Source organism: Panonychus citri, unplaced genomic scaffold (genome assembly GCF_014898815.1).
Source record: "Panonychus citri isolate SS breed McGregor unplaced genomic scaffold, ASM1489881v1 Contig00024, whole genome shotgun sequence".
Classification (NCBI taxonomy): Eukaryota; Metazoa; Arthropoda; class Arachnida; order Trombidiformes; family Tetranychidae; genus Panonychus; species Panonychus citri.
Window position 1 is genome coordinate 1 of NW_026515429.1, and position 23,732 is coordinate 23,732.

The 23,732-nt window shown below is 30.2% G+C and overlaps 4 protein-coding genes and 2 long non-coding RNA genes across 6 annotated transcripts; 1 reads left to right on the forward strand and 5 right to left on the reverse strand.

Moving 5' to 3' along the window:
- Positions 1–97: 97 nt before the first annotated feature.
- On the reverse strand, positions 98–9,650 carry LOC128396682 (ensconsin-like). The gene is made up of 3 exons (XM_053357299.1): positions 8,986–9,650; positions 7,186–8,375; positions 98–701 (listed from the first exon to the last, which is right to left on the reverse strand). Exons 1-3 carry the CDS (start codon positions 9,326–9,328, stop codon positions 525–527), a joined length of 1,710 nt encoding a protein of 569 aa, XP_053213274.1. The 5' UTR covers positions 9,329–9,650; the 3' UTR covers positions 98–524.
- A 204-nt stretch (positions 9,651–9,854) lies between these two features.
- On the forward strand, positions 9,855–12,221 carry LOC128396684 (uncharacterized). The gene is made up of 3 exons (XR_008326831.1): positions 9,855–10,250; positions 10,922–11,517; positions 11,596–12,221. It is a non-coding gene; the product is annotated as an uncharacterized LOC128396684 (long non-coding RNA).
- On the reverse strand, positions 12,188–14,795 carry LOC128396683 (equilibrative nucleoside transporter 3-like). The gene is made up of 4 exons (XM_053357300.1): positions 14,158–14,795; positions 13,855–14,009; positions 13,370–13,757; positions 12,188–13,253 (listed from the first exon to the last, which is right to left on the reverse strand). The coding sequence occupies exons 1-4, from the start codon at positions 14,272–14,274 to the stop codon at positions 12,630–12,632; spliced, it is 1,284 nt and encodes a 427-aa protein (XP_053213275.1). The 5' UTR covers positions 14,275–14,795; the 3' UTR covers positions 12,188–12,629.
- A 543-nt stretch (positions 14,796–15,338) lies between these two features.
- LOC128396687 (uncharacterized) lies at positions 15,339–17,480 on the reverse strand. Its single transcript, XM_053357302.1, has 3 exons — positions 17,439–17,480; positions 16,233–16,338; positions 15,339–16,009 (listed from the first exon to the last, which is right to left on the reverse strand). The coding sequence occupies exons 1-3, from the start codon at positions 17,478–17,480 to the stop codon at positions 15,564–15,566; spliced, it is 594 nt and encodes a 197-aa protein (XP_053213277.1). The 3' UTR covers positions 15,339–15,563.
- Positions 17,481–17,890: 410 nt separating this feature from the next.
- Positions 17,891–18,489, reverse strand: LOC128396686 (uncharacterized). The gene is made up of 3 exons (XR_008326832.1): positions 18,174–18,489; positions 17,972–18,040; positions 17,891–17,918 (listed from the first exon to the last, which is right to left on the reverse strand). It is a non-coding gene; the product is annotated as an uncharacterized LOC128396686 (long non-coding RNA).
- A 1,816-nt stretch (positions 18,490–20,305) lies between these two features.
- On the reverse strand, positions 20,306–21,228 carry LOC128396681 (uncharacterized). Its single transcript, XM_053357298.1, has 2 exons — positions 21,058–21,228; positions 20,306–20,924 (listed from the first exon to the last, which is right to left on the reverse strand). The coding sequence occupies exons 1-2, from the start codon at positions 21,140–21,142 to the stop codon at positions 20,485–20,487; spliced, it is 525 nt and encodes a 174-aa protein (XP_053213273.1). The 5' UTR covers positions 21,143–21,228; the 3' UTR covers positions 20,306–20,484.
- Between the last annotated feature and the right edge of the window lie 2,504 nt (positions 21,229–23,732).

The window sequence follows — 23,732 nt, forward strand, 5'->3', positions numbered from 1 at the left end:
AAAATATTATCAACTCAGTGATGATCATTTGAATAAAGATCATCCGGTGATAGAGAAAAACATGGCGTCCGAAATGAATTGTGATTAGAACAGCACAAAGAGGATTAAGAAGATGATTTTGAAAACAAAAGAATAAAAAGAGACAGAGGAGAGAAAGAGAAAGAGAAAGATGATAGTAAAGAGACAGAGAGAAACTAATAGTAAGTGTTTCATCCGAAAACATAATTGATCAAATTATCTCGGTCCAAACAAAACAAAGGAAAATCCATGTTAATTGTAATTGTCAATTGTTGCTGATTTCTTCTTGTGTCTTGTAGTGTTGTTGTTGTTTTCTTGGGGGTTTCATGTTGGTGGTATAATCATAATGGTTCTGGGATGATGGTGATATTAATAATCTTAATGATGTCGATGATGATAATGGTGATGGTATTTTTCCGTTTGTTTTTGTTTAATATTTTTCCTTAATTGATTTGATTGTTTTTAAATTGTTTTCTTTTTTGGCGTCTTCTAATTCATCTTTATTTTCAAAGGACATCCAGATAAATTCCTTGATTATTATTAAATGAGACTCCATTTGATTCATCAATACTTCGGACTGGACTGGCATCGTTTGAATCGGGTGTCCGAGATCCATCAGAATTGGGAAAATTTGTCTTATTTCCTTGAGCTTTACGAGTTCGACTCATTATTGCTTCAACTCTCTGTGGAAAACGAAAACGAAAACAAAAGTGATTAATTAATCATCATTTAGAAATTACAAATGATTAAGATAAGATTCCAGGTAAAGGGATTTAAACATTAATCAATGAAACATGAATTTAAACGACAAAATAATATCATGATTGTAATAACTTAATTACTATGATATTTACATGCTAACAAAATATTAATGATAATCAAGGTGTGTTGGGTAAGTTAATCATATGAAATGAGTATATGTCCTTCAGATTGATTACAATTAACATTCAAACTGTAATAACAATTAAACAATTGTAAAGATAAAGTAACACTACTCTCATCTGTTGATAAGAAAAGGTAAAAGAAAATAGTCTTAAATAGTCACCGTTAGAATAATCAATTAATTATTATCAACAATTAACTTGAGAATGAAGCAGAAAAACTTAAATTGTGTCAATTTAGTAATCCGGCTAATCAAGGTTGCTGATGATGATAATCAAAAGTCACTTCAGATCAAAACACCCACCGAAATAAACTTGTCAACAGAATAACAAGAAAACTAAGCAACCTGATTGTGCCATCATTTTCATCTTAATCATTTGCACACTCACACATTGTAAAAAATATGATGATGATTATCATCATGATTATGATTATTATATTATTCGTGATTTCAATTAACACTAAACAAGGTAAGAAAGATTATTATTATTGTGGTAACCCACTGAGTCTTTATTGACAACCATACAAAACAAGTAGATCAGACGTGTAAATGTAATACCTTTAATTCAGATCATGATTTTTAAATATATATGATGAACATCATGACGATGATGAAGATGATGATTATGATCAACTTGATTATTAACCAATTCTTCATCATCATTACTCAACATACACACTGTAAACTTTAAATTACTGTTAATAAATTTGATTATTCAATTGTTGGATGTTAGCCCAAAGTTATTTCAACCCGTAATCAACCCGGAAAAGGATCAACTTATCAACCTAAAGCTATTGATTCAATGAGAAGAGACAAGAAATTTTATCTTTTCTTATACTTTTCTAGTTAATTTTACTTGATTGAACAGTTAATTCTGTTACAATTAACATAATCAACTTGACAAATTGTAAAACATAAACACAGTAGTAACAACGTGTTATCATTACGTTGATTAGCAACCCAATTCAAATGATTATTATCAAATTGGTTTCAAGTATTAAAATCAAATATACACACACAAATTGATGGTCATCATCATCATCATCAGAAAATGAAAACAATCAACAATTTAAAATGTTTCTTTAATAATATGACAGCTTAAACCATGATTTATTTAATTTCTTTCTCAATCAATGGCAAAAAAATAGAGAGAAAGAAAGAGAGACTGATAATAAATTGTTGCTGTTAAAGAGAATCAAATAAATCATAACAATTATTATTATCATCGTCGTAATCAACAAAACAAAGATTTGAATAATATATAAAGGTAACAATTATGATGAAAGACAATCAATGAAATTGATCTTCAATGAGGCATCAAAGGCAACAAGTAATAGTAGTTGAAAAAAAAACTACTACATGATTGCATGATAATCAAAGTAGTAATTTACCTTGATTGTACTAATAGTTGATAGTTAACTTGATTTACATTTGCTTTTGGTTATTTACATTCAATAATTTTCAATAACTACTAAAATGTTCATCTCACTCAATAAGAAAACTCAGTCGATAAGAAGATAAAACGATGATGGTTTAAGTTGATAATATACTTAATTCTCAAGATAAATTGAAGAAACAATTTACTGATTCAGTTTTCAATTGAGAACGTGCGATGATAAAAAGAAACGTTTTAAATATATGATTAAATGGAAAACAGAAAATTACGCTTAATTAAGCAAAATTTTCTACACAACAAAAATGAGCTTGATTGTAAAAATCTTCTCTCAACTGTAACTGTGTTGGTTTGATTCATCCTCATCCTTTTATCATCCCTCTCATCCTTTAAAGCTCATAATCTTAAGCCAGAATTTTTATTCCAAAATAATTCTGGTCAGTATTTATATTATATATTTACTCTTGTGTGGTGGTGGTGGTGGTATAATAATCATGATAATATATAAGATATAAGGCAGAGGGAAAAGATCATGATTCAGGAGCTCATCATTAATGCTATAATATATTCAATTTAGGAATAAAATGAGAGAATAGGAATTAAGATGATAATAATAATGATGAAGATGATGATGATGGTTAATGAGGTAAGTAAACTCTTTTCTGTATCATCTTCATTTCGCCATCTTCAATCATGAAAATCGTATTAAAAAGTAATATTATCTCTCTGAGTAGTAGTAATAAAAAAAATGAATAACATTCAGAAGGAAACATATTCAAGTAATTCAGGTAAAATTAAAAAGTTAGTAAACCATTTACATGGTGTTAATAGGGTAATGATGATTATAATGGCGATTATGAGATGAGATAACAAATAACAAGAAAAACAATCAACCAATATGAAAGGTGTAACAATTAATAATAGCAATCAATAGGATGAGAGAGAGAGAGAGAGATGAAATAATAGAATTGATTGCAATGTATCGTAATCATATAATTGAAATTGAATGAAAATGATCATAAAAAATTAACTGATGATGAAGATTAAAAAGATGATAATGATAATGATAATGATGATGATGATGATGATGAGAGAAAAAGAGAATCTTTTCTCAAGGAGATGATGAGGATGCTGATCGCTAAGGGCATAAGAAAATAACGGGACAAGAAACAAAACAATTCGTATTTGGATTTGACCAAAAATAATAACAATCATTTAAATTGTTGATATTACAAGTTAATGATTATCTTGAAAATACATCGTAACAATTGAAATGATTACAATCATCATCATCATCATAATCAAGCAATTTGTTGTTTATAAATCCTAAATGAACAAGTTAGTAAAAAAACAATTTATATGTGTTAATTGTAGTTAATTAAATTAATATAATATTTGGGTAAACAACTAATCAACAACTAATCATGTAAATGGGTCAACATTAAGAAAATGACCAACAACAATTATAATAATAAACCTTTAAGTTAAATGTAATAAATTGTTTACAATAATTCATTTAGATCAACATTCTGATATTGAAATGTTAATAATGCAAATTGTAAGTTTTAATTGTTATTCAAACAATTTAAGATGAAATCATATTCAATTTTCTGTAGCATAAGAATCAAATTGATAATCTCGTAAGGTCTTGGATTTAGTTAACACAAATAAATGACTTTATATAAATTATGTTATCTTAATCATCTAATTAAGATGAACATAATCAAATATAATCATAAATAGACAATTTCATGATATAAAATAGTGAATATCTAAATATAAATATAAAATAAGGTGATTTATATCAAGGTAAATTCATGGAAGATTATGTTCATCATTATCACAATCAAAAAGTCATCATCATGTTTAGTGGTTGAAAATTAAATGTATGGTAAATCAACGTAATCAAGTAATCATTAAGTATGATTACAATTGTTCAACTGTTACAATCAAAAATAATATAATAATAACTTGTTAAAGGTTAACCTTAGGTTGGAGATTTTAAATTTTTCAAGTCTAGTTCGTTGATCATTACAATCAACTAATAGTGTTATTTGATTGTTGAGCTTTTTTCTGATGAAAAAAAAAAGGTTACAAACCAAATCTGATTATGATTAGTTAGGAATTGAATTGAAGGTCCGATTATAAATCATAACCATCATAAATGGTAATACATGTAAAAGTTTATAATTAAAGGCGAGATTGTGAATTAAGATATTTAATCAAATTAGAGTTTAAATTGTTGTAACACCCGAGATAAATAAATCAACAGCTATACAACAAGTGTAATAATAATAAATGATGAATGAAAAAAAAAAACAAAAACAAAATGGTTAATCAGGTTAATCCATTTGAATAATGAGAGCTTGTAAAAATTGGAAAGTATAACAATTAAAATACAAAAGTAAAAACAAAAATTAACGTTAAATTAATTGTAATTTATCAAGTTTGTTGTTGGCTAATTGTTAACTTTGAATAAATTACGATTTTACTCTTGTTGATCAATTTAAATCGTAATCTAAACAAAAGGGGCTCAACTAAGTGATTTAAAAATAAAAATTAAATTAATTATAATAATAGAAGAAGATGAAGAAAAAAATAATAAGAATCAGCAACAATTAAGAAAAAAGAAATAGAGATTAAGATTGGATAAGAGATAAAGATAATACGAATTAGGAAACAATCTTTTGAATAATATATTAATCTAACTAATATTTATGATTAAAGGTGATACTTGATCTAATTGTGAAAACTTTTAAGGTGTTACCCCAATTGAATTAAATACTCTGAAATGAAATAGGTTAAAGGTAACCATTAATAATAACAAAGACAATCATTCTGATTATTATGACCTAATCAGGTATTGATTAGATTATTTTATATCAATAATGACCTGATTTAGATCTTGATTAAAAGGTAGAGAGAGATAGAGAGAGACTGGAACTTAGGATAGATTTTGTATTAAGAGAATGAGAGTATAAAGTGAAGTAAAAAGATAAACAAAATCGTATTAAAAGTTATCAGTTGATTGTTGTTGATGTGCTTTGGTGATTAGAGGAATTGGTTTTGAGAGTGAGAGAAAAAAGATTCTGCTAATTGTAACAATTAACTGTTGCTTGATTAGATACATTGAATGTTTCAAGGTGAAAGGGTAATGATGATATAAATCATGTAATCAATTTAACATTGATAAACACATAAATTTCATCTCGTTATGTCAATGATGAAACAATTTGCAAGTATAAACATTGATTGGATGTAAATTGTTGATCAACAGTTTTATTATTGTTAAAGAGGGACTGTTAATATGAAAGCAAAAATATCCATCTAATCATTATAATAATAATGAGGATGAGGATGAAGATGAAGATGAAGAAAGTTTTAAATGATTACAACAATAGGTATTAGATTTAAAAGGGAATCAATCAAAAAAAAAGATGAGAGGATGATGAAGATGATAATCAAGATGAAGGTTGATTGAGAATGGAAATTGAGATCAAATTTGTATTAAGTCATCTTGTTTTTCATCATCGTCATCACCATTATTATCATCATTCTACTTTTGATTTTTTTTTACCAATCGCTTTCTCCCTAACGTCAGGTAAATGTCAAAATGATATCAACAAACACATTCACAGGTAAATGTATATACAGATTAAGTAAACCAGTTAATTGAAAGAGGTTAGGAAATGAAACAAAAAACTGATATTAAGAGAATTGAATCAAATGATGATGAAAATGCCTCCGAAATTAAATGATTCAACATCCATCATCAACTCATGGAGGCTTAATCAGTTTGAATCGCAGGAATCAAGGTGGGTGAGAGAGGGAAAAGATTCATTAGATTATATTATTATTATTATTATTAGTTACTTTGAATTAAAATATGTTGACCAGTTAAATTATAATAATAATAAAAAAATCATCATCATGAATGATGAAGAGATGATGATATCAATAGTATTAGAAATCAAATCAATCATGTAGAAGAAAAAAATCTATTCTATTTAAGTTAATCGTCTCTCTACCTCTTTTATAATATTTTTGCTTCTTTTAAAAATAGATGATAATCTCAACTTGTTATCATGAATTTCATCTGAATAGAGAAAAATTCATTGAGAAGAGAGCAAGAGAATAAGAAATTGGAAAGAAAAATATATAAACAAATACAGATCATCATCATCATCATCGGACTAAATCAATGGTTAACTAGATTGATTGCTAACAGAATTGTTAACATAATTATCATTTAGTATATTAATAGGTCGATATTGATATTGAATTAGTTGAGTTAATTTTTTTTGCTCATTCATGAAAAGAGTCTTTTGTTTTTAACAATCAACCCATTAAATGTACCTAAATATCATTTCCAAGAGGAAAATGATAAAACATAATGACGATATTTATGTGTAATAGAAACTCAAATGGGAAACTGAACTGTGATGAAAAAAAAACTATCAGAATGAGAAACGGAAAAAATTAGATGATAACAAGAACTGAAAAATATCACCAACCATGATTATCATGAAAACATATCTTATAACCTCATCATCAATGTTGTTCATCGGTAAATCAATGGCAATATTTTTTTTCTGATGATAACCGGTAACAACAAAACCAGGTAATCATAAACTAACCAAACTACCAAAAAAATAAATTGATGATGACGGTGAAGATGCGGATGATGATAGTGATGGTGTATGATGTTGATCATCATCATCGTGTTATTAAAGAGGGGAAAACATGAAAGAAGACGGAAGAAAAGTGGAATCAAGAATGAGGGAGAGATGGAGATAGAGAGAGAGAGAGGTGGGTTAAGGATAACAGTTGATTAGTTGAGGTTGATTTTGTTTTTAAATTGAAGATGAAGAAAAAAATTGATGATCGGTACCTTTTTACGCTGAATCCTTTCCTCTTCATCTTTTCTTAACCTTTCCTCCAGTTCAAGTCTTGCTTTTTCAGCTTCCTCTTTAGCTTTAATTTCTTGTTCTTCTCTTTCTTGTTTCAGCCGTAATTCCTCTTCACGGCGTTTTCGTTCTTCTTCCTCTCTTCGTCTTTGCTCTTCCATGGCTTGGCGTAATTTCTCTTCTTGCATTTTCCTGTGTTCTTCTGCAAGGCGAATTTGCTCCTCTTCTTCGGCTCTCATTCTTTCTTCTTCGGCTGCAAGTAATTCGGCTTCCAATTGAGCAGCTTCTTCTAAACGTTTCCTTTCCGCTTCGGCTTCTCGTTCAGCTTGTTCTCTAGCCAAACGTCGTTTCTCGGCCAAAATCTTTTTATATTCTTCTTCGCTTATTTCTTTCTTATTGCTGATAGAGCAACTACTTCCCATTGAGCTTCCTTGATTCATTGATGTTTCACTTTCTGTAGTCACTTCAGATTCCTCTTCAGATGATTTTACATTGTTACTGGTTGAGTTTAGGTTGATTATGGTAACTTTATTTGTTGGTATCTTTTCCTTGTTTACAGAGTTATCCTTTACTATTGTTGTGGTGTTGGGACAACTTTTATCACTTAATTCATTCATTTCATTGGCATTAGGTGATTCTTTTTCAAATGATAAATTAGCACCTTGTTGTTGTTGTTGTTGTTGCGAGGGTGTCTTATTTGCATTACGACGAGCGGCAGCAGCAGCTTTAACATGTGCTGGTTTACGCGGAGGTGCTGGTTTAACTAGATTATCGTTATTATTATTTAATTTATTATCCATTCCTTCAAGTGGAGCACGATGTTTAGATCCTACACTTCGTGCACGATTTGGCCTCTGCTGATGAACACTTGATGATAAAGAAGCTGTTGATGATGATAATCCTGGTGGTGTAGTTGCTGAGGTGGTTGATGTCACTATCAGAGAGCTGGTCATTTCTCTATTAATTAAAGGTGTTCTATAATTAACCTGTCCACTACCTTCGTATGTAGTTGACCTACGATTATCTGGAACACAACCAGCTATACTGAATGGCCTTGGTTTACGACTAGTCTTCGGTCTCCTAACAACTAGAGAGGAATTAGCCGATTGTTCTGAAAGGCCAGACATCGATGATGTTGGCCGAGTCGGTGATAAAGGACCAAGTCGAGAAGATGCTAAAGAGATATTGAGTCATCATCATTCAAAGATGAGAGAACAAGAAGAAAAAATAGAAAAAAAACATGACAAACAATTAGTCATTAGCGATGAAATAAAGTGATTAGTTAAGAGAAAAGCAAGAGCGTAGTATAAGATGGGAAGGAAAGATTCTAGGGTCAAGTGCAATAACTTTTCTTATCTTTTCCCCTCTAATAAGCTTGAATCGATTGTTTTTCATGTTAATCATGCTTGTTAGTTAAGAAAATTAATTTTATATGCGTTGGTTCAACTTGAAAAGAGAGAGAGAGAGAGAAAAAAAAGGTTGAAAGGAGAGGTTTGGAAAGGAAGTTTGCTTGAGGCAAGCAAAGAGAAACATTAAAGTGATCGGCAAAATGGAGCAACAAATAATTTGGAGTTTAAAGTGAATTGAAATGAAATTGAGGAAAGATGAAGAGAGAAATAAAAAGAAAGAGATAGAAGGATAAAAATGAGAATAAAATGATTGAAAGTCAATTATGACGAAGATGATGAATATAAAAAGGGGAAATGTAGAAAGAAAGAGATTGAGAGAGAGAGAGATAGACAGACGGAGAGACAAATTGAGAAGAAAATGGAAAATATTCTTACCCAGACTTCTTAATCTAAGAGATTCCTCTAGATATCGTTGTCTTGGCTTAGCCAATTGATCGAGTCGAGTCATACTGACAGCTCTCTTTGGTCCGGTCAGTTTTACCTCATTAGAACCAATATCATTTAATTTACAATTTATTGAGTCTCTTGATCGGCTTGTACTAAAAGAAGAAAAATAATCACCACGTAAACCATCACGCTGATCTCTGGGTGGAACTGGAGTTAATTCGGGATGTTTTTTCCGTCGAGGTGATATAACATACATGCTTTGACTCATGAGATTTTCTCGTTGATTTGGTTTCACGTTAACAAATAAAAACATTGAATTAGAGCTCATCATTTTGAAGCTGAATCAAGAGAGAGAAAAAAGGAGAAGAGGAAAAAAAGAGAAAAACAGACAGAGAAGAGGGAGACACACTTTTGGATAGAAATGGATGATGATGTTTATGGAATATCCAATTTTCTCTTCACTGTTTTTATAATTCCTCTGTTCTTTCGGGGGGTTTCCTGGGGCTTTTTTATTCTTCTAAAACACTTCTTTATACACTGATAGCAGAAGAGAAAAACAAACCATCAACTAAATTAGAAAGAAATCAACCTTTGAGATCCAAACAACATCTTAAGCTCAAAGCAGCTCAAGAACAACTCGTCATCTGTCTTCATCAATTCAGAAAAGAATCTTACTCATCCGATCTATCGACTAAAATCGAAAAGAATATTCGATTGTGTTCGATTCTATTCCAAGTCCAAGTAGTTGATTCGATTTTTTTGTAGAAAGAAAAGAAAGTGAAAAGAAAGAGATTAATGGAATTATTTTGATCCTCTTACTTTGTTTTTCGATTAAAATTATTTTTCTTATTTTGTTTATTTTTTAATCTAAAAAGATAAAAATCTAAATGATTAAAGTTAATTGTTTGGAATAGAATTTGTTTGTTTTCTATTCTTTCTTCAGGTGCTTATGATTTCATCTATGTGATTATGGAACTTGGAATTTGTTAATTGTCGAATTATTTGGTTGTCTTTGTTTCTTTTTCTTCTTTCTCTCTCTCTGGTCTTGAAGAATGAAGATTTCTATGTGTGTGGATCTTTTCATAGAATCGAATTATTTTGGCGATGAAAATGTTCTTTTCTCATTGTGAATTTCATGGAATCGATCACAGTTTAAGGACATAAACAAGGTGGAGTCTTGTTCTGATTTTGTTTACATTATTCACCAGACCAGATTTGGTTCTGCTTCGATGTCTCTTCCTTGTCACCCTCAGGTAAGGTTGTTTCTTGATCATCTTTTTTTAGGCCTAACATTTAACCTTGAACAATTATTTTCTCTCTCCTTCTCTATATTTATAGCCATTGGTCTAAATGTTATTCAATGTTAATCAATTTTTCTTCCACTAATTAGGAAGTTGCAATTGACTCTGAGTAACCAACACCCTTAATCATTGAATAACATTTCAAGTATTACTCATTTTCTATTTGTGACATAATCTTGTTAATCTATTGACGATCATGGGTTAGGTATTTTTATTTCAGTTTCTTTTTCGCATTGATAAGTATTTTCTTTTTTTAACTTTATTCTTTTTGTAGAATATTTGTTTAAATTTCTACTGAAAAATTGTTCTTCTTTTGTTTCTGAAAGGATCGCAATTCTTTCACTTCTATTGTGTACCTTGTTCTTGACTTTGTCAGTAATAATCTTCTCATGAGATGATCAAGTGATCAGAAATTACCGTCAAGTAATTAGTAAACAGTCACAACAATCTATTAGTATGTTTACTTTTCCATTCTAATCAATGAAAAAGTGCAACAATTAACAAAACTTAGTAAGCTTTTCTTTTGAGTATTTTATCATCAAAAATTTCATTCTTAAAATATACAATTTGTCTTGGTCAATTTGTTTAATTACTGATTTTATTTCCTTTTTAAATTCTATTAGAGATTTTTCGCAATTTTTGATCTGCGATGATTTGGATCAGCAGATTCGATGGTCAATTTGGTTGAGATGTCCGTTCTTGGAGATTAACGGGAGCTACTTGATCGATTGTCGATGGGTTAAGTGGCCTTGCTAATGGATAATCAATTGAAGAGTAATCAATCCACTTGCCATTTCTCGTGTTAGCTTACGATAAATCTCAAAATAACTAGGGCACGATTTAGATAATTGACTTGAAACAATTTCCAAATGAATTTGGTGAATGGAGAGTATAAATTTACGAAAGTAATCATGATAACGAACTGGATCCATTGCATTGCAAATAAATTATCACATCGATGGTGCATTTGGGTTAATTGTCCCAAATGATTACCCCATTTAACTGAATGAAAAGTCATTGCTTCAAGAAAGGACACTGATACCACATCTTGCAATCTCTACAATTAATCATCTTAATCTTCAATTAAACTTCCAATCAATGGCTGTGTTATTAAATAAATCATTTTATGAATATTTAATACCGAAAATTTAACGATAAGTTGAATTTAATCTCATGTATCCATCTTTAAAACAGTCTTCTGGATCTAACAATTGGAGCGGTAATTTAATCTAATCAATTTTTCTATTGATCAAATAATCAAAAATATTCTTATTTGCATTTATCTTGATTAAATTAGGACCATATAATCAAGGAAAATATCAATAACAATTAGATTCTCAATCTAACTACATACTATCCTGTTGATTGATTAAACTGGCCACTTGGACGTTTACCCTGTCTTAATTAGTTGAAAAAGTGATGAAATCGAGCAACTCCCTTACCATTACCAAAGTGATTTAACCTTGAATTTTGGCTTGACCACTTCAGGTGTCCAGTTATTATTATTTGGACAGCAGAAAAATTTTGGTTCACTTTCTGAGTTGAAAGTCATTTGATTGTTGTAAATTGGGATCGGAAATCGGAATATCTGCCAATTTTAATGGTATTTCCTGACCAGTGATCTAAATCAACGATGAAAAATTAAAAAATTCACTACCAAAAGTTTCTATTAACCAAAAATGGCTCCACTTACATCGGTCAGTAATGATAAAAAAGTAACAATTTTATGTTTTTCATGATAATTAGTGAGAGAAACTGATTAATTCATTTAGAATTACTTGTTCGTGTCAACAATCAACGATTAAGAACAGATTGTTTTTCTCTTTGATTGATAATTGTTGTTATCATCACAGATTTTTATTCTAAATAATCGTACAACGTTTTTACAGTTCAACTAATTAATTATAATTTTTTAATTTCCCATTCAAATTAAGTGTTAATTTACATAAAAAGTACATATCTCATTTGTTTCGCATGAAAAATTGATTTAAATTTGATAGTTAATAAATTTTTGAAGTAGAAAAGTTGATTTGTCAAAGATTAGGTTGCTCTCGATAACATTGAGATTTGTTTTAAATATTAATAGATTGTTGTACTTTATAAATCAATTTACCTTTGATTAGTAAAGAGGTTTCTCAAGGCAACTAACAATTAAGAAAAGATTAGAGATTTAAAATTGGATTAAGAGAATCAATATTGAAGTATAAAAGTTTCATCGGATTCTATGATTAAGCTCTTTGTTGGTGACTTTCAGTTAATTTTGTCCAGTTTTGGCTTGAGCATAATCAATATGTTAGACTAAGATGATTTCAGTTTTTCGATAACAATTAACTAGAGTTGAACAATAAATGGAGCAGCAAATCCCGTGTGTACACCAGCAAATAGACCCATAACCAGGAAAAACGCTGTTATCATACCGGCGACTCCAGCGTGTTTATCTTCAACAAATTTGGGTGCATACATCATAGCCCAACTTGACCCTTGACCATGGGTGAAACCAAATAGGACAATACCTACGGCGAAAGCAATATCACCAAACAGAACGGGTAAACTTCGAACTCCGGTTAAATAATTACAACAGAAAAAGAATGGGATAAAAATGGTTCGAGCTACAACATAAATCCAAACTCGATGAGGTGATATATTGGTGCTGGGTAGATATTCAGGGAATAGGTTACCAATCATGGCGGAAACGTTGAAAAATAGGAAATTAAATATTTGGCCAAACCATTTACTCTCACTGGTAAACACTTTATCGTATGGATCAACATTACCCGTAATCGAAGGGAAAACAAACAGGGTTACCCAAAATACAAAAAATATATTGAAACACATAACAGAAATTTTCTCAAATATTTGACGATATGGGATCGATTCATCTTGGATTACTTTCTCATTAGTTAAGGCCAATTGTTCCGGTCCTTCACTTTTCTCCATATAGTAACTATAAAATGCCTGAAAAGATGAAGGAAAAATAAGAAAACCAATTTAATCGTCAATCCTGTTGTTAGTGTTTTCTTTTCTCTCTTCTCTTCCTGTCCAACTAATTGAATCTAAATCAATTCACTTACATTCGATTCATGGAAGAAAAGAACAATAAAACAGGCGATCACAATTAACGTAGCAATTGAGAAGTAAATAATTGCTTCTTGTAATGGATTCGGTGAGATAGCATGTGAAACAATTGCCATGATTGAGACTAGAGAACCACAAACATTACTCCCAATAACAACAGCATTAGAATATTTCATCGGTAATCTACCGGCAATTCCGTAGACACAATTTTGATAGATTCCATTGGCAACGTAAAGAACGACAAATATAATTAATTGTAATGCGAACCAAGTTAATTTCCATGAACTGTTATCAACTAAGGCGAAGGTTATATTTAACAATAAGGTCACAATCATAACAATCATAGAGAAAGTTATTCTTCTGGTTAAACCTTTATAACCACCTCTGGAAATTGAGAAAAATAAGAATTAAGAGATTAGAAATGATTTAGAAAATAAATTAACAATTGAAAATTTTACTTTAGAATCAACAATTTACTCACTTTGCCGGGAAATAAATATTCGCAGCAGTAACAAGTAGATTAGGTGTTTGAGAAGATGTTCCAATGATAGAATAGAAATTTTGTCTTATCCATGTTAACTCTGGAAGATCTGAGGTTGAATTGGTTTCCGATTTTAACTTGTAGTTAATGTAAAACTGTAGAAAAGAATATTTAAAAAGAGAAAAGAAGAACAAAATTAAAAGATAGAAAAGATTAGAGGGAAAAAGAACTGGTAAAATTACTATCACATTACATGAGTGATTTATCTCATAGAATTGATGATGGAACAGATTAAATAATTACATTTCCAGAGTTAATGACCATATTCCAAGGGATAAGGATTCCAATTCCATGAAGAATCAAGGCAAGGAAAATAAAATTACCGACATCTTTGATTCTGGAAGCAATATTACTTTCCATTGTAATTTAAAAATAAAATTCTAGAAGCTTTTTGATATGAATAAAATTTGGAGGTTGATGAGACCAAAAAGAGAAGAGCAGAAGAGAGAGTAACAGACACAAAAGAGAAGAAAATTGTTTACACTGAAAATAGGATAACACTGATTGTTGTAAAGATGGAGATTATAAAGAAAAGAGATGATTACAATAGTTAAGAATATTAATTAACCGGAACAATTAAAACAAATTAAGAAACAATGTATTAAAATTAACTGATTAAAAGAGAACCTCAATAACCAATATGGTTCAACATGGAGAGAAAGACATTTAATGTAAGGGTAATGATGATGTTTGGGTGATGATGTTTGTCTCGGAAGAAAATGATTGTTAGTTAATTATTAACAAATTGTTGATGAAGATAATGATGATTAGGATGACTCTTGAAAAAAATAGAACACTAATTGAACAATTACCGATAATTGAACAATTAATAAATTACTTCTCATCTACAATCTTGTCTTCATGTAATGAGAGGAAAAGGTTGAAGAGAAAAAAAAATTTTCTCTAATGTGAAATTCGTATACAAGTGGCGCCATCTCTTCATTTTCTTTTCTTTTCTTAATTGTTGATTGATTAATTTTAATTCTTTCTTTCCATTTTAATCTGATTGTTTTCCAATTAATTATTGTCTTTCAATTTATTCTTGTTAATTACTCTTTTTCTAATTGATTGAGCTTTTCTTCTTGAAAGATTAATACATGTGATCTCGAAGTAGATATAAACCTAATATCTCATTTACAATCTTTCTAATTAATTTTTCTTATTACTTTGTCTTAATTGTTTTTACTTCACAATTGGAATCATATTTCATGTTTATCTATTTTTTGTTTACAATTAATTGATTGATTTACACCACAGAAAAAGGATTTAATTACCTTGTAGTAATTAAAGAAGAGGGAGAGAGAAAATTAAATCAATGTTTACAATTTATGTTGATTGACATTTCTTTGTGTTTTTATGATAACTGGATTCTCGTTTATTGTTATCAAATTGAACAATTAAAGGTTAGTCATTATTCAAGTTTAATATGTGTAATTAACTTTAATCTACCGTTAATTGATTATCTCTGTAAATGTACATTTATTTATATTATGTTACAATTAGAAAACAAAAAGTGATCATTTTATTATTTCATCCAAAAGGATTATATCATTTACCATGTGATTGCTACTGAATTTGGTTAATTGTTGTTATATTTATTTCCATAATTAAGGCGAATATGATTTAATTGTGTTACATGAGATGGTTGATCATCTTTTATCGATTGATTTGGTTCGTAATGCGAATTCTAATCTCCTCATGGCTCGTTGAACTTTGAAATTTCCACGACGAATCGCTCCTGATTCTGAGACGTTATTTGATTGGTCTATTGTTTTACTCCTTAACAATTCAAATCGAGATGAAGTTTTACCGGAAGAATCAGATTTCGAATGATTTGAGAGGCTATTAATCGAATCGTTGAGTGATCCTTGTTTCGTTGATGAAGATGATGCGGTTATCATGTTTGACGATTGAATAGATTTACCTACAATTGGTTTCGGTGTAATTACTTTGGGTAGTTCGTGATTAAATAGACACACGGATATGGTTCGAGCGTTAAGGCCACAAATGGCTAGAATATTATCTAGCGGATGAAATTCAACACAAGATATTGGTCCTTTGAAAGGTAATTCGTTGTAAGTAAATAGTTTTTCACCTTTTGAAAGTTCAACGGAGATTCAGAATTGGAAAGAAACAAAATTAAATCAAAATTGATGAAAATGAATTGATCGAAAATCTTTTAAACTGTTAACGTTAAATCATCAACGGTTCTCAACAAGAATCAGTTTAATTTAGATGATTAATTGTGAATTATTCTCGTTATAATTTGATTGTCTGATTCTCATTGATTACTAATTGATTTGATTAACGATAATTACCTGTATCTGCATTCCAACAATGGACTAAACTGTCCTCACCGCCCGCGAATACAAATCGACCGCAAGGACTAAGGCAACCACGAATTAAATGGTGAAAATTTAGAGCCTGTGAATCGTTGAACAATTAACTCTACAATTAAAGGTAGAAAGACAATTAAAAGATTAAGATGATTAATTACCCTATAGGAAGATTAAAATTCAATCATTGAGTAATTAACTTAATCCGTCAACACGAACAGTTTGTTATAAGGATAAACTCCTTTTTCCTAATAAATTAAGTTAATCAAATTAAATTTTAATGTTAATTTTTAATCAACTAAATTTTTGACAGTTTCCAATTAAATCAAAGTAGAGATAGAAAATTTAATCTAATTGTGAATATTATCTTCTCATCACTTAATTGTAAACCTTATTTACGATCTGACTTTTTCAATCAATTTATGATACTTTCAATATAAATATTTTCATCTTTTCATGATCTTGTTTAATTTAATCTCATCAGTGATTGAATATGAAAAATTTAACCTAATTATGAAAGAGATACTTGATTAACTTATTCTAATAACAATTAGATGATCATCAATCGTACTTATTAGATGATAATTGAATCAATCACCTTAGGCCTTGCTATCTTTTAATTATCAATGAAAACAATCCCAATGGATTTAAATAAGTAATCAATAATTTAACCTTCATCATGATATCTTGAAAGTTTGGTTTCTTCAATCTGAAACACTGTAAATAAGAAAAATTTTGAAATGATTCATCGAATTGAGTGGAAAAATTAGTCACCAATTGATTATATCGTTAGACCTGGAGCACCGATACAACGATTTAAGACAATCAACGAGATAGTAGATGAGTTTGATACAGTGGACCAATATTATTATAATATATTGGACCAAAGAAAAGGGGTGATGAAAGCCCGAGGTTTAGTCAGTTATTGATGCTACGACTAAAGTCAGGTTAAATTTGTCGAAAATTTTCAATTGATTAAGAGAAAACAATTAAATTCAAAGTCATATGTCAATATTGATTAGATGCACGGAAATAATATCAATTTAATAAATTCAATAATCAAGATTAGTTGCAAACAATCAAGATAATTTTGAATCAATCGATTAATGGTTTCATGGATTTGGGGTCAAAGCATAACTCTCGTGTCGCAATACAATCGTATCTTTCATCAACTTCAACATCAAGTACATTTCGTTTTAGTACAGAGGTCAAATGAATGTCTTTGGTCATTGCGGATTTTTAAATTGGGTTCAACCTTACAGCGTATACCCCAGCTATCTGATTATAACTGTTACTCTAACAGGTATCTTAATTTCCAATAACTGATCTGATAGATTCGATACAGTCTGAACATGAAGTAAGACATCGCTCTTCGAGAGTACCGGTTAACTTATGATAGCGAGGTCTTGATACTATCACCCGATGTCCTGGTTTAATGGTGCACAACTTTGCCCCTCTTCAATAAGCGATTCCTCGGAATTTAAACCAGATTTAATGGCCAATTGACGAATACGTCTCTTTAAACTTTGAAACTTGCATCCAATTTATCGGCCTTCGTATTGAGTTGTAGAACTTTTAATGAATTTAAGTAAAGGTACAATTAGCACTCCAACACCACAATCAAAGGTTCGCTAATTATTTCAGGACCAACTAAATAGCCATCGTTATCTAAGAAAATAAAATAACATCAGTATCAGTTTGAGCAGTTTTAAAATTGTTACCATAAATGTAGGTGTATTTGCAGGTAGTCGATCCATCTGAACTTATGGAGGTCCAAGTGTCTTCTAGAACTTTAGTTGATATTAGTAAACATAAAAATATAATGAAACTAAAATTCATTTTCTTCAATAAAAATTACTTCAGTAATTGACCAAAAAATAGATTTAAGTTATCAATTAACTGAACCAACTGATTAAAACTTACCAGCTGATACAAAGTAACCAAAGTTCATCGTTGCAAGCAAAACAATCACTGCGAGGATAAAGGTTGGATTGAAAACTTTTGCCATGGTCAAAATTGAGACTTTATTTAAAAACGGAGAAAAATTTTTACCAACTTTAATTAACAAAGTAAATCAGTTATTTAAATTGATTACTGATGACAATCAAAACTAATGGTTTAATCAGAACTGATTTGAGCTTAAATAGCTTCCTCGAAACTTGCTTGACTTGAAGTGTCTCAATCAATGGACATACGAATGGATATTATAATAATAATAGTGGTGATGTCGATATCTTAGCTAATTAACTAATTATACATTCATTTATTTAAAAAGTTTCTAATTTTCTGTAATAAATTTTACTTGTCTTTTCAGCTAATTACCATCTCGAAACTGAATTATTAATCAGAAACGCTAACGTTTATTAGTAAACAAGTTAAATTGTCCAAGATCAAAACTATTAACATTGTTAGTTTGTAAATTTTCGTTGACAATAATTAATTAATTTGTTTCTTGTCCCAAGAGATTGTAATTGATTATTATGCTAATTAAGTTACTCTGTTAATCTCATTATACAGTGCAGATCATGAGTTTAGAAATCGATTGATTTTTTAATTATACACCACAAAATTAACCATTAAGGGAATAAACCTTGGTGAAATTCCCGAAAGCATAATGCATCATATGATATTAGTAAATATGCAGATAGAATAGCAGATATTGAACAAGGGTCGATCAGAGTATTGTAAATACTAATAGTATAATCTGATGATCTTCAAGCCTCGATAAGATCTTCTTCCATTAGCTGATCAATTTGACCTTGTCTGCGACTCTGCTGATCTCTTCGGTACTAACAATCAACGGTACGTTGATATATAATAATCTAGGTATCTATGATAATCAGGTATGAATTTAGTAAATGGCTCATCTAATTGTTGACAAACAATTGGATTTTCATGAGAATGGTTGAACCGATAAACAAAATTAGACTCGATTATCTGAGTCTTGATGAAATCCATCGTTGATAGAAGACAATCAACCATTGTCTTTGGGCTCCAGCCCTTTCGATGCGACGGCATTTTATCTGTGTATTCCCATTGTACTTTTGTGAGGTTAACCTTGAAATCTTCATCTCGTTGACCTACAACAATGAAGTTAGTATAAGAGAGTATGGATAAAGCCCAAAGCCCAACAAGTCTTGAGTTCCAGGCGTGGCAGTGCCGACGTCAACTTGACTTTTGTTTTTAGTGAAAACATAGCGAGAGTTGTATAATTTATGAAATAAATGCCGAAAAAGCCAAATGACATGAAAAGAATCACGAAGTCCACCATAGTAGGTTGAAAATATCTTACCATTGAAACGTCGATAGGACGAAGCATTTTGAGTGTCCGTTTGACGAGCAATTGAATTTTTTCTCATCGTCGTGTCCACTTCATGAAGAACAATTTTGTCACCAATCTTGACACCAATAATGTCCCAATCGTTCCACTTATCATAAGGTGAACTCATAATTGTGGTTAAAGAACGAATATCGGTGATAAAATCTGGCTCCAAATTAGAAAGAGTCTCGTCCAAAATAAAATCGATTCTGTTGTCCATATACCAACGAAGAATATGAAGATCGCTTGGACATCGAGACCAAACAGTTTTAGGGTCGAAATTTTGCAACAAGTTCAACTCATTTGGGCCTCTTGTTAAAAGGCTCAAGTATCGTAATTGTGATTTATCAGGTAGGTAAATCTCCTTGTTCAATTTTCTATCGATTCTCAGAGAAAAATAACCAATTCTTTGAGGTTTCATCAAACAAGTAGATCGCGAGTAAGTTTTATCAAGGTCAATATTCAACCGTCCGATTATTGGCACATCAGCGTATGGGTTTAATGTCGGAGTTGGTCTAGTTTCCTCTGTAGCTTGTACATTCTCGAATGAGACAATTGCTTGTCTTGGTACATCCGAAGGTTCGGAACAAACAAGACTAAAGCAAAAATAAGATTCGATTGAATCAATAATCAATTCTAGCATTTTAGATACTGGAAATTTGGTTAACATTTGTCGAAAAATTTTCAATTTATTAAGAGAAAAACAATTAAATTCAAAGTCATATGTCAATATTGATTAGATGCACGGAAATAATATCAGTTTAATAAATTCAATAATCAAGATTAGTTGCAAACAAGCAATACAATTTTGAATAAATGGGTTAAAAATTTCATAAATTTGGGATCAAACCATACCTGTCGCAAATATAATCTTAACTTTCATCAACTCATAGGAGCTAGAAGATGATATTAATATTAATTATTGAATACAAAAGAATCTTCGGAGTTATCAAAAGTTAATTCGTAAATCTCATATCGAATCCCACAATTGTTATCCCTGAGTCGTGCTCCTTTAGCGTTTTCACATTCTGTCCAAATATTATCAACAAGATCGCGAATACAAGATTTACAACTATCGTGGCTCAGTCCATTCCAACACTTACCGATAGCCCAAGCGCTATCACCACCGATATTTGAATGTTCTAGAGTCTTAATTCCATTCAAAGGAATATTTGTCATGACTTTGTGAAGAGCTTCACCAACGGCGTCAGACGATGTACCGGAGGGCAATTTTGCTGGACTACAGCGTTTCTTTTTTCCACTTCTTTTTCTTCTGATCATTGGGTCCATTTTTCTATTAGATTCAGCTCTAATCGATCCACCTGAACTTATGGAGGTCCAAGTGTCTTCTAGAACTTTAGTTGATATTAGTAAACATAAAAATATAATGAAACTAAAATTCATTTTCTTCAATAAAAATTAATTCAGTAATTGACCAAAAAATAGATTTAAGTTATCAATTAACTGAACCAACTGATTAAAACTTACCAGCAGATACAAAGTAACCAAAGTTCATCGTTGCAAGCAAAACAATCACTGCGAGGATAAAGGTTGGATTGAAAACTTTTGCCATAGTGAAAATTGAGACTTTATTTAAAAACGGAAAAAAACTTTACCAACTTTAATTAAATTTTTTTTAACAAAGTAAATCAGTTATTCAAATGATTACTGATGACAATCAAAACTAATGGTTTAATCAGAACTGATTTGAGCTTAAATAGCTTCCTCGAAACTTGCTTGACTTGAAGTGTCTCAATCAATGGACATACAAGTTGATATTATAATAATAATAGTGGTGATGTCGATATCTTAGCTAATTAACTAATTATACATTCATTTATTTAAAAAGTTTCTAATTTTCTGTAATAAATTTTACTTGTCTTTTCAGCTAATTACCATCTCGAAACTGAATTATTAATCAGAAACGCTAACGTTTATTAGTAAACAAGTTGAATTGTCCAAGATCAAAACTATTAACATTGTTAGTTTGTAAATTTTCGTTGACAATAATAATTAATTAATTTGTTTCTTGCCCCACAAGAGATTGTCATTGATTATTATGCTAATTAAGTTACTCTGTTAATATTTTCAAGGCTTATATTGATCTTGAAGCTTATTATCTAACCTCTCTAATTATACTAAATTTATTAATCAAAAATCTAAAGTTTTCTAACAATCAAGCCAAATGTAAGCTCGAAATTTTGGCCATTACTTAGTTGTTTACCTAATATAATCTTGACACAAGTTCGACTTGAACAATTTTCAGCTATGGAAAAATGTCGCATATTGATTGTTCGATGGTTAATAGGATTGATTTTTAAACCGATTGATTCATTTTGAGTGAAAATTATATCAGACGTTTCAAGTTAATTCTGAAGCTTCAAATCTAACTGAGCATTCATGACAATTCTCATGATTGCTCACTGCTGCCATCTAAAGATGAAATTAGATAATCTGAAGCAAAAAATCCTCGATAGCTGAGTGATAATTATTAAGAACGAAAACTTTTTTACTTTTTATGGAAAATTTTGATGAATACAATCAAGAAAAATTAAGTTATCAGATTGAAGCTTAAGGGTTACTCTTAGACACATTGTTGCCAAGAACAACTTGACCCCTAATTTTAATTACAATTAGAATTGAAAAAATTGGACGAAACGCAATCGGTGGTAAGTTCCGAAAAGTCATCGCTAAAACAGTCAAATAGAAAGACAAAGTTTCTAAACCAAATAAAACTTATCATTTAAATAGAAACTTTATTATTATTTGATTGAAAAATTTGGCTCATTAATTAAAGAAAGGGAGTTACAGGGATGCCCTATGGGTATGCCCTATGGGTAGTGTATGAAAGTAAATTCGCATATTTTTCTAATTGAAAAAAAAAAATCTCAAAATCTTTTTTGGTCCTCTTGTAACAAGCTTTTACTTTCATACACTTCCCATAGGGCATCCCTGTAATTACATCACAAACGGTAACTCACGAGATATTGTAATCAAGATTATCCTAAGGACTCATCTTTGATGTTCAATTATAAATAAAATAAATATTATAATACATTACAGAGATTACTGGGATAGACAATTGGTCCCAGTTAAAGCGATTATTTTTATTGTTTGAAGTTTTCAAGTGGAGTTAAAATTGACAACTATCAAACTATCAGATGTAGATAATGAATGGATTGATGTCAAATTAGTTTTGTCTCTTTAACTTATCACGCTCTTTGCACCGGGATTCGCCTTGGTGATAAATAACGAATTGGAAGGTTAAGAGATTTTGATTGTTGACTTTTTTTCGACCAACTTAAAGATAATTTTGAATCAAGTGATCGTTTTTGTGGTAAGTCTTTAATTTTTCTTCGAGATTTGTAACACTTTGAACATGTAACACACGAATGGAAATGATAAACTAAAAATTTAGATACTTTTGGAATATGGATCAGAATTGAGAAACCAAACCAAGTACCGAGCACGGAACCAATTTGGACGAAAAGATCGATCCAAGTCATTTTCGGTGTATAAGCAATAATAATTGACGGTTCTTTGGTTTGGTCCATAACTAGTGTACTAAAGTTTCCACTTATTGAGACTAGAGAACGACCTTGAGTAAATATCGCAGTTCGTGAGCAATCAGATTGAGCATTAAGACGAAAACAGTCATCGACAATTGAATTCGTGAGTCGTCAATAAGTAACATTTCCATTCGATCAAAAGCTCAACAATTAATAAAATAATCACGATTGACAATTTATTATGACTTTATGAAAGCCTTTTCTGTCTTGTTCTTTTTCTTATCAACTTTTCAGATGATTTGTTCGCCCTTCCGAATGATCATGGGTCACTTTGTATCAACTCATTAGAATTTCTTATGCATGGATCAGCTAAAAACGACAAGTGAACCACAAAGTGCCATTAAAAGCGCGTTTGTCTAGCGATTTCCAAGTAAAGTAAAGGGGAATCACATTTCCTTCAATTACTTTCACTCATAATACCAATTAAGGTTTTCTAATGATAACTAATTGTGATTAATTAGAAAAACAATTATAAAATCTCGTGAGAAATGTTAACCTTACATGGTAGTTTGATTGATCAAGATAAATCAGTGAATAGGAAGTTAATTAGCTATTATAAAATAAGCAGCGGAAGATTGGATAATCTGAGTCATT

Bases quoted from the DNA above. Each gene is read 5' to 3' on its own strand.
- LOC128396682 (XM_053357299.1), bottom strand. From the start codon at position 9,328: ATGATGAGCTCTAATTCAATGTTTTTATTTGTTAACGTGAAACCAAAT. The intron at 8,376-8,985 runs GTAAGAATATTT...ATATCTCTTTAG, and splicing joins TCTTAGATTAAGAAGTCTGG to CATCTTCTCGACTTGGTCCT. The intron at 702-7,185 runs GTACCGATCATC...CGTTTTCCACAG, and splicing joins AAAGGATTCAGCGTAAAAAG to AGAGTTGAAGCAATAATGAG.
- LOC128396681 (XM_053357298.1), bottom strand. From the start codon at position 21,142: ATGGCAAAAGTTTTCAATCCAACCTTTATCCTCGCAGTGATTGTTTTG. The intron at 20,925-21,057 runs GTAAGTTTTAAT...TATCAACTAAAG, and splicing joins TGGTTACTTTGTATCTGCTG to TTCTAGAAGACACTTGGACC.
- LOC128396687 (XM_053357302.1), bottom strand. From the start codon at position 17,480: ATGACCAAAGACATTCATTTGACCTCTGTACTAAAACGAAAT. The intron at 16,339-17,438 runs GTACTTGATGTT...AACGATTCACAG, and splicing joins CCTCTGTACTAAAACGAAAT to GCTCTAAATTTTCACCATTT. The intron at 16,010-16,232 runs GTAATTATCGTT...AACTTTCAAAAG, and splicing joins TTGTTGGAATGCAGATACAG to GTGAAAAACTATTTACTTAC.
- LOC128396683 (XM_053357300.1), bottom strand. From the start codon at position 14,274: ATGGAAAGTAATATTGCTTCCAGAATCAAAGATGTCGGTAATTTTATT. The intron at 14,010-14,157 runs GTAATTATTTAA...TCTTTTCTACAG, and splicing joins TGGTCATTAACTCTGGAAAT to TTTTACATTAACTACAAGTT. The intron at 13,254-13,369 runs GTAAGTGAATTG...TCATCTTTTCAG, and splicing joins TTTTCTTCCATGAATCGAAT to GCATTTTATAGTTACTATAT.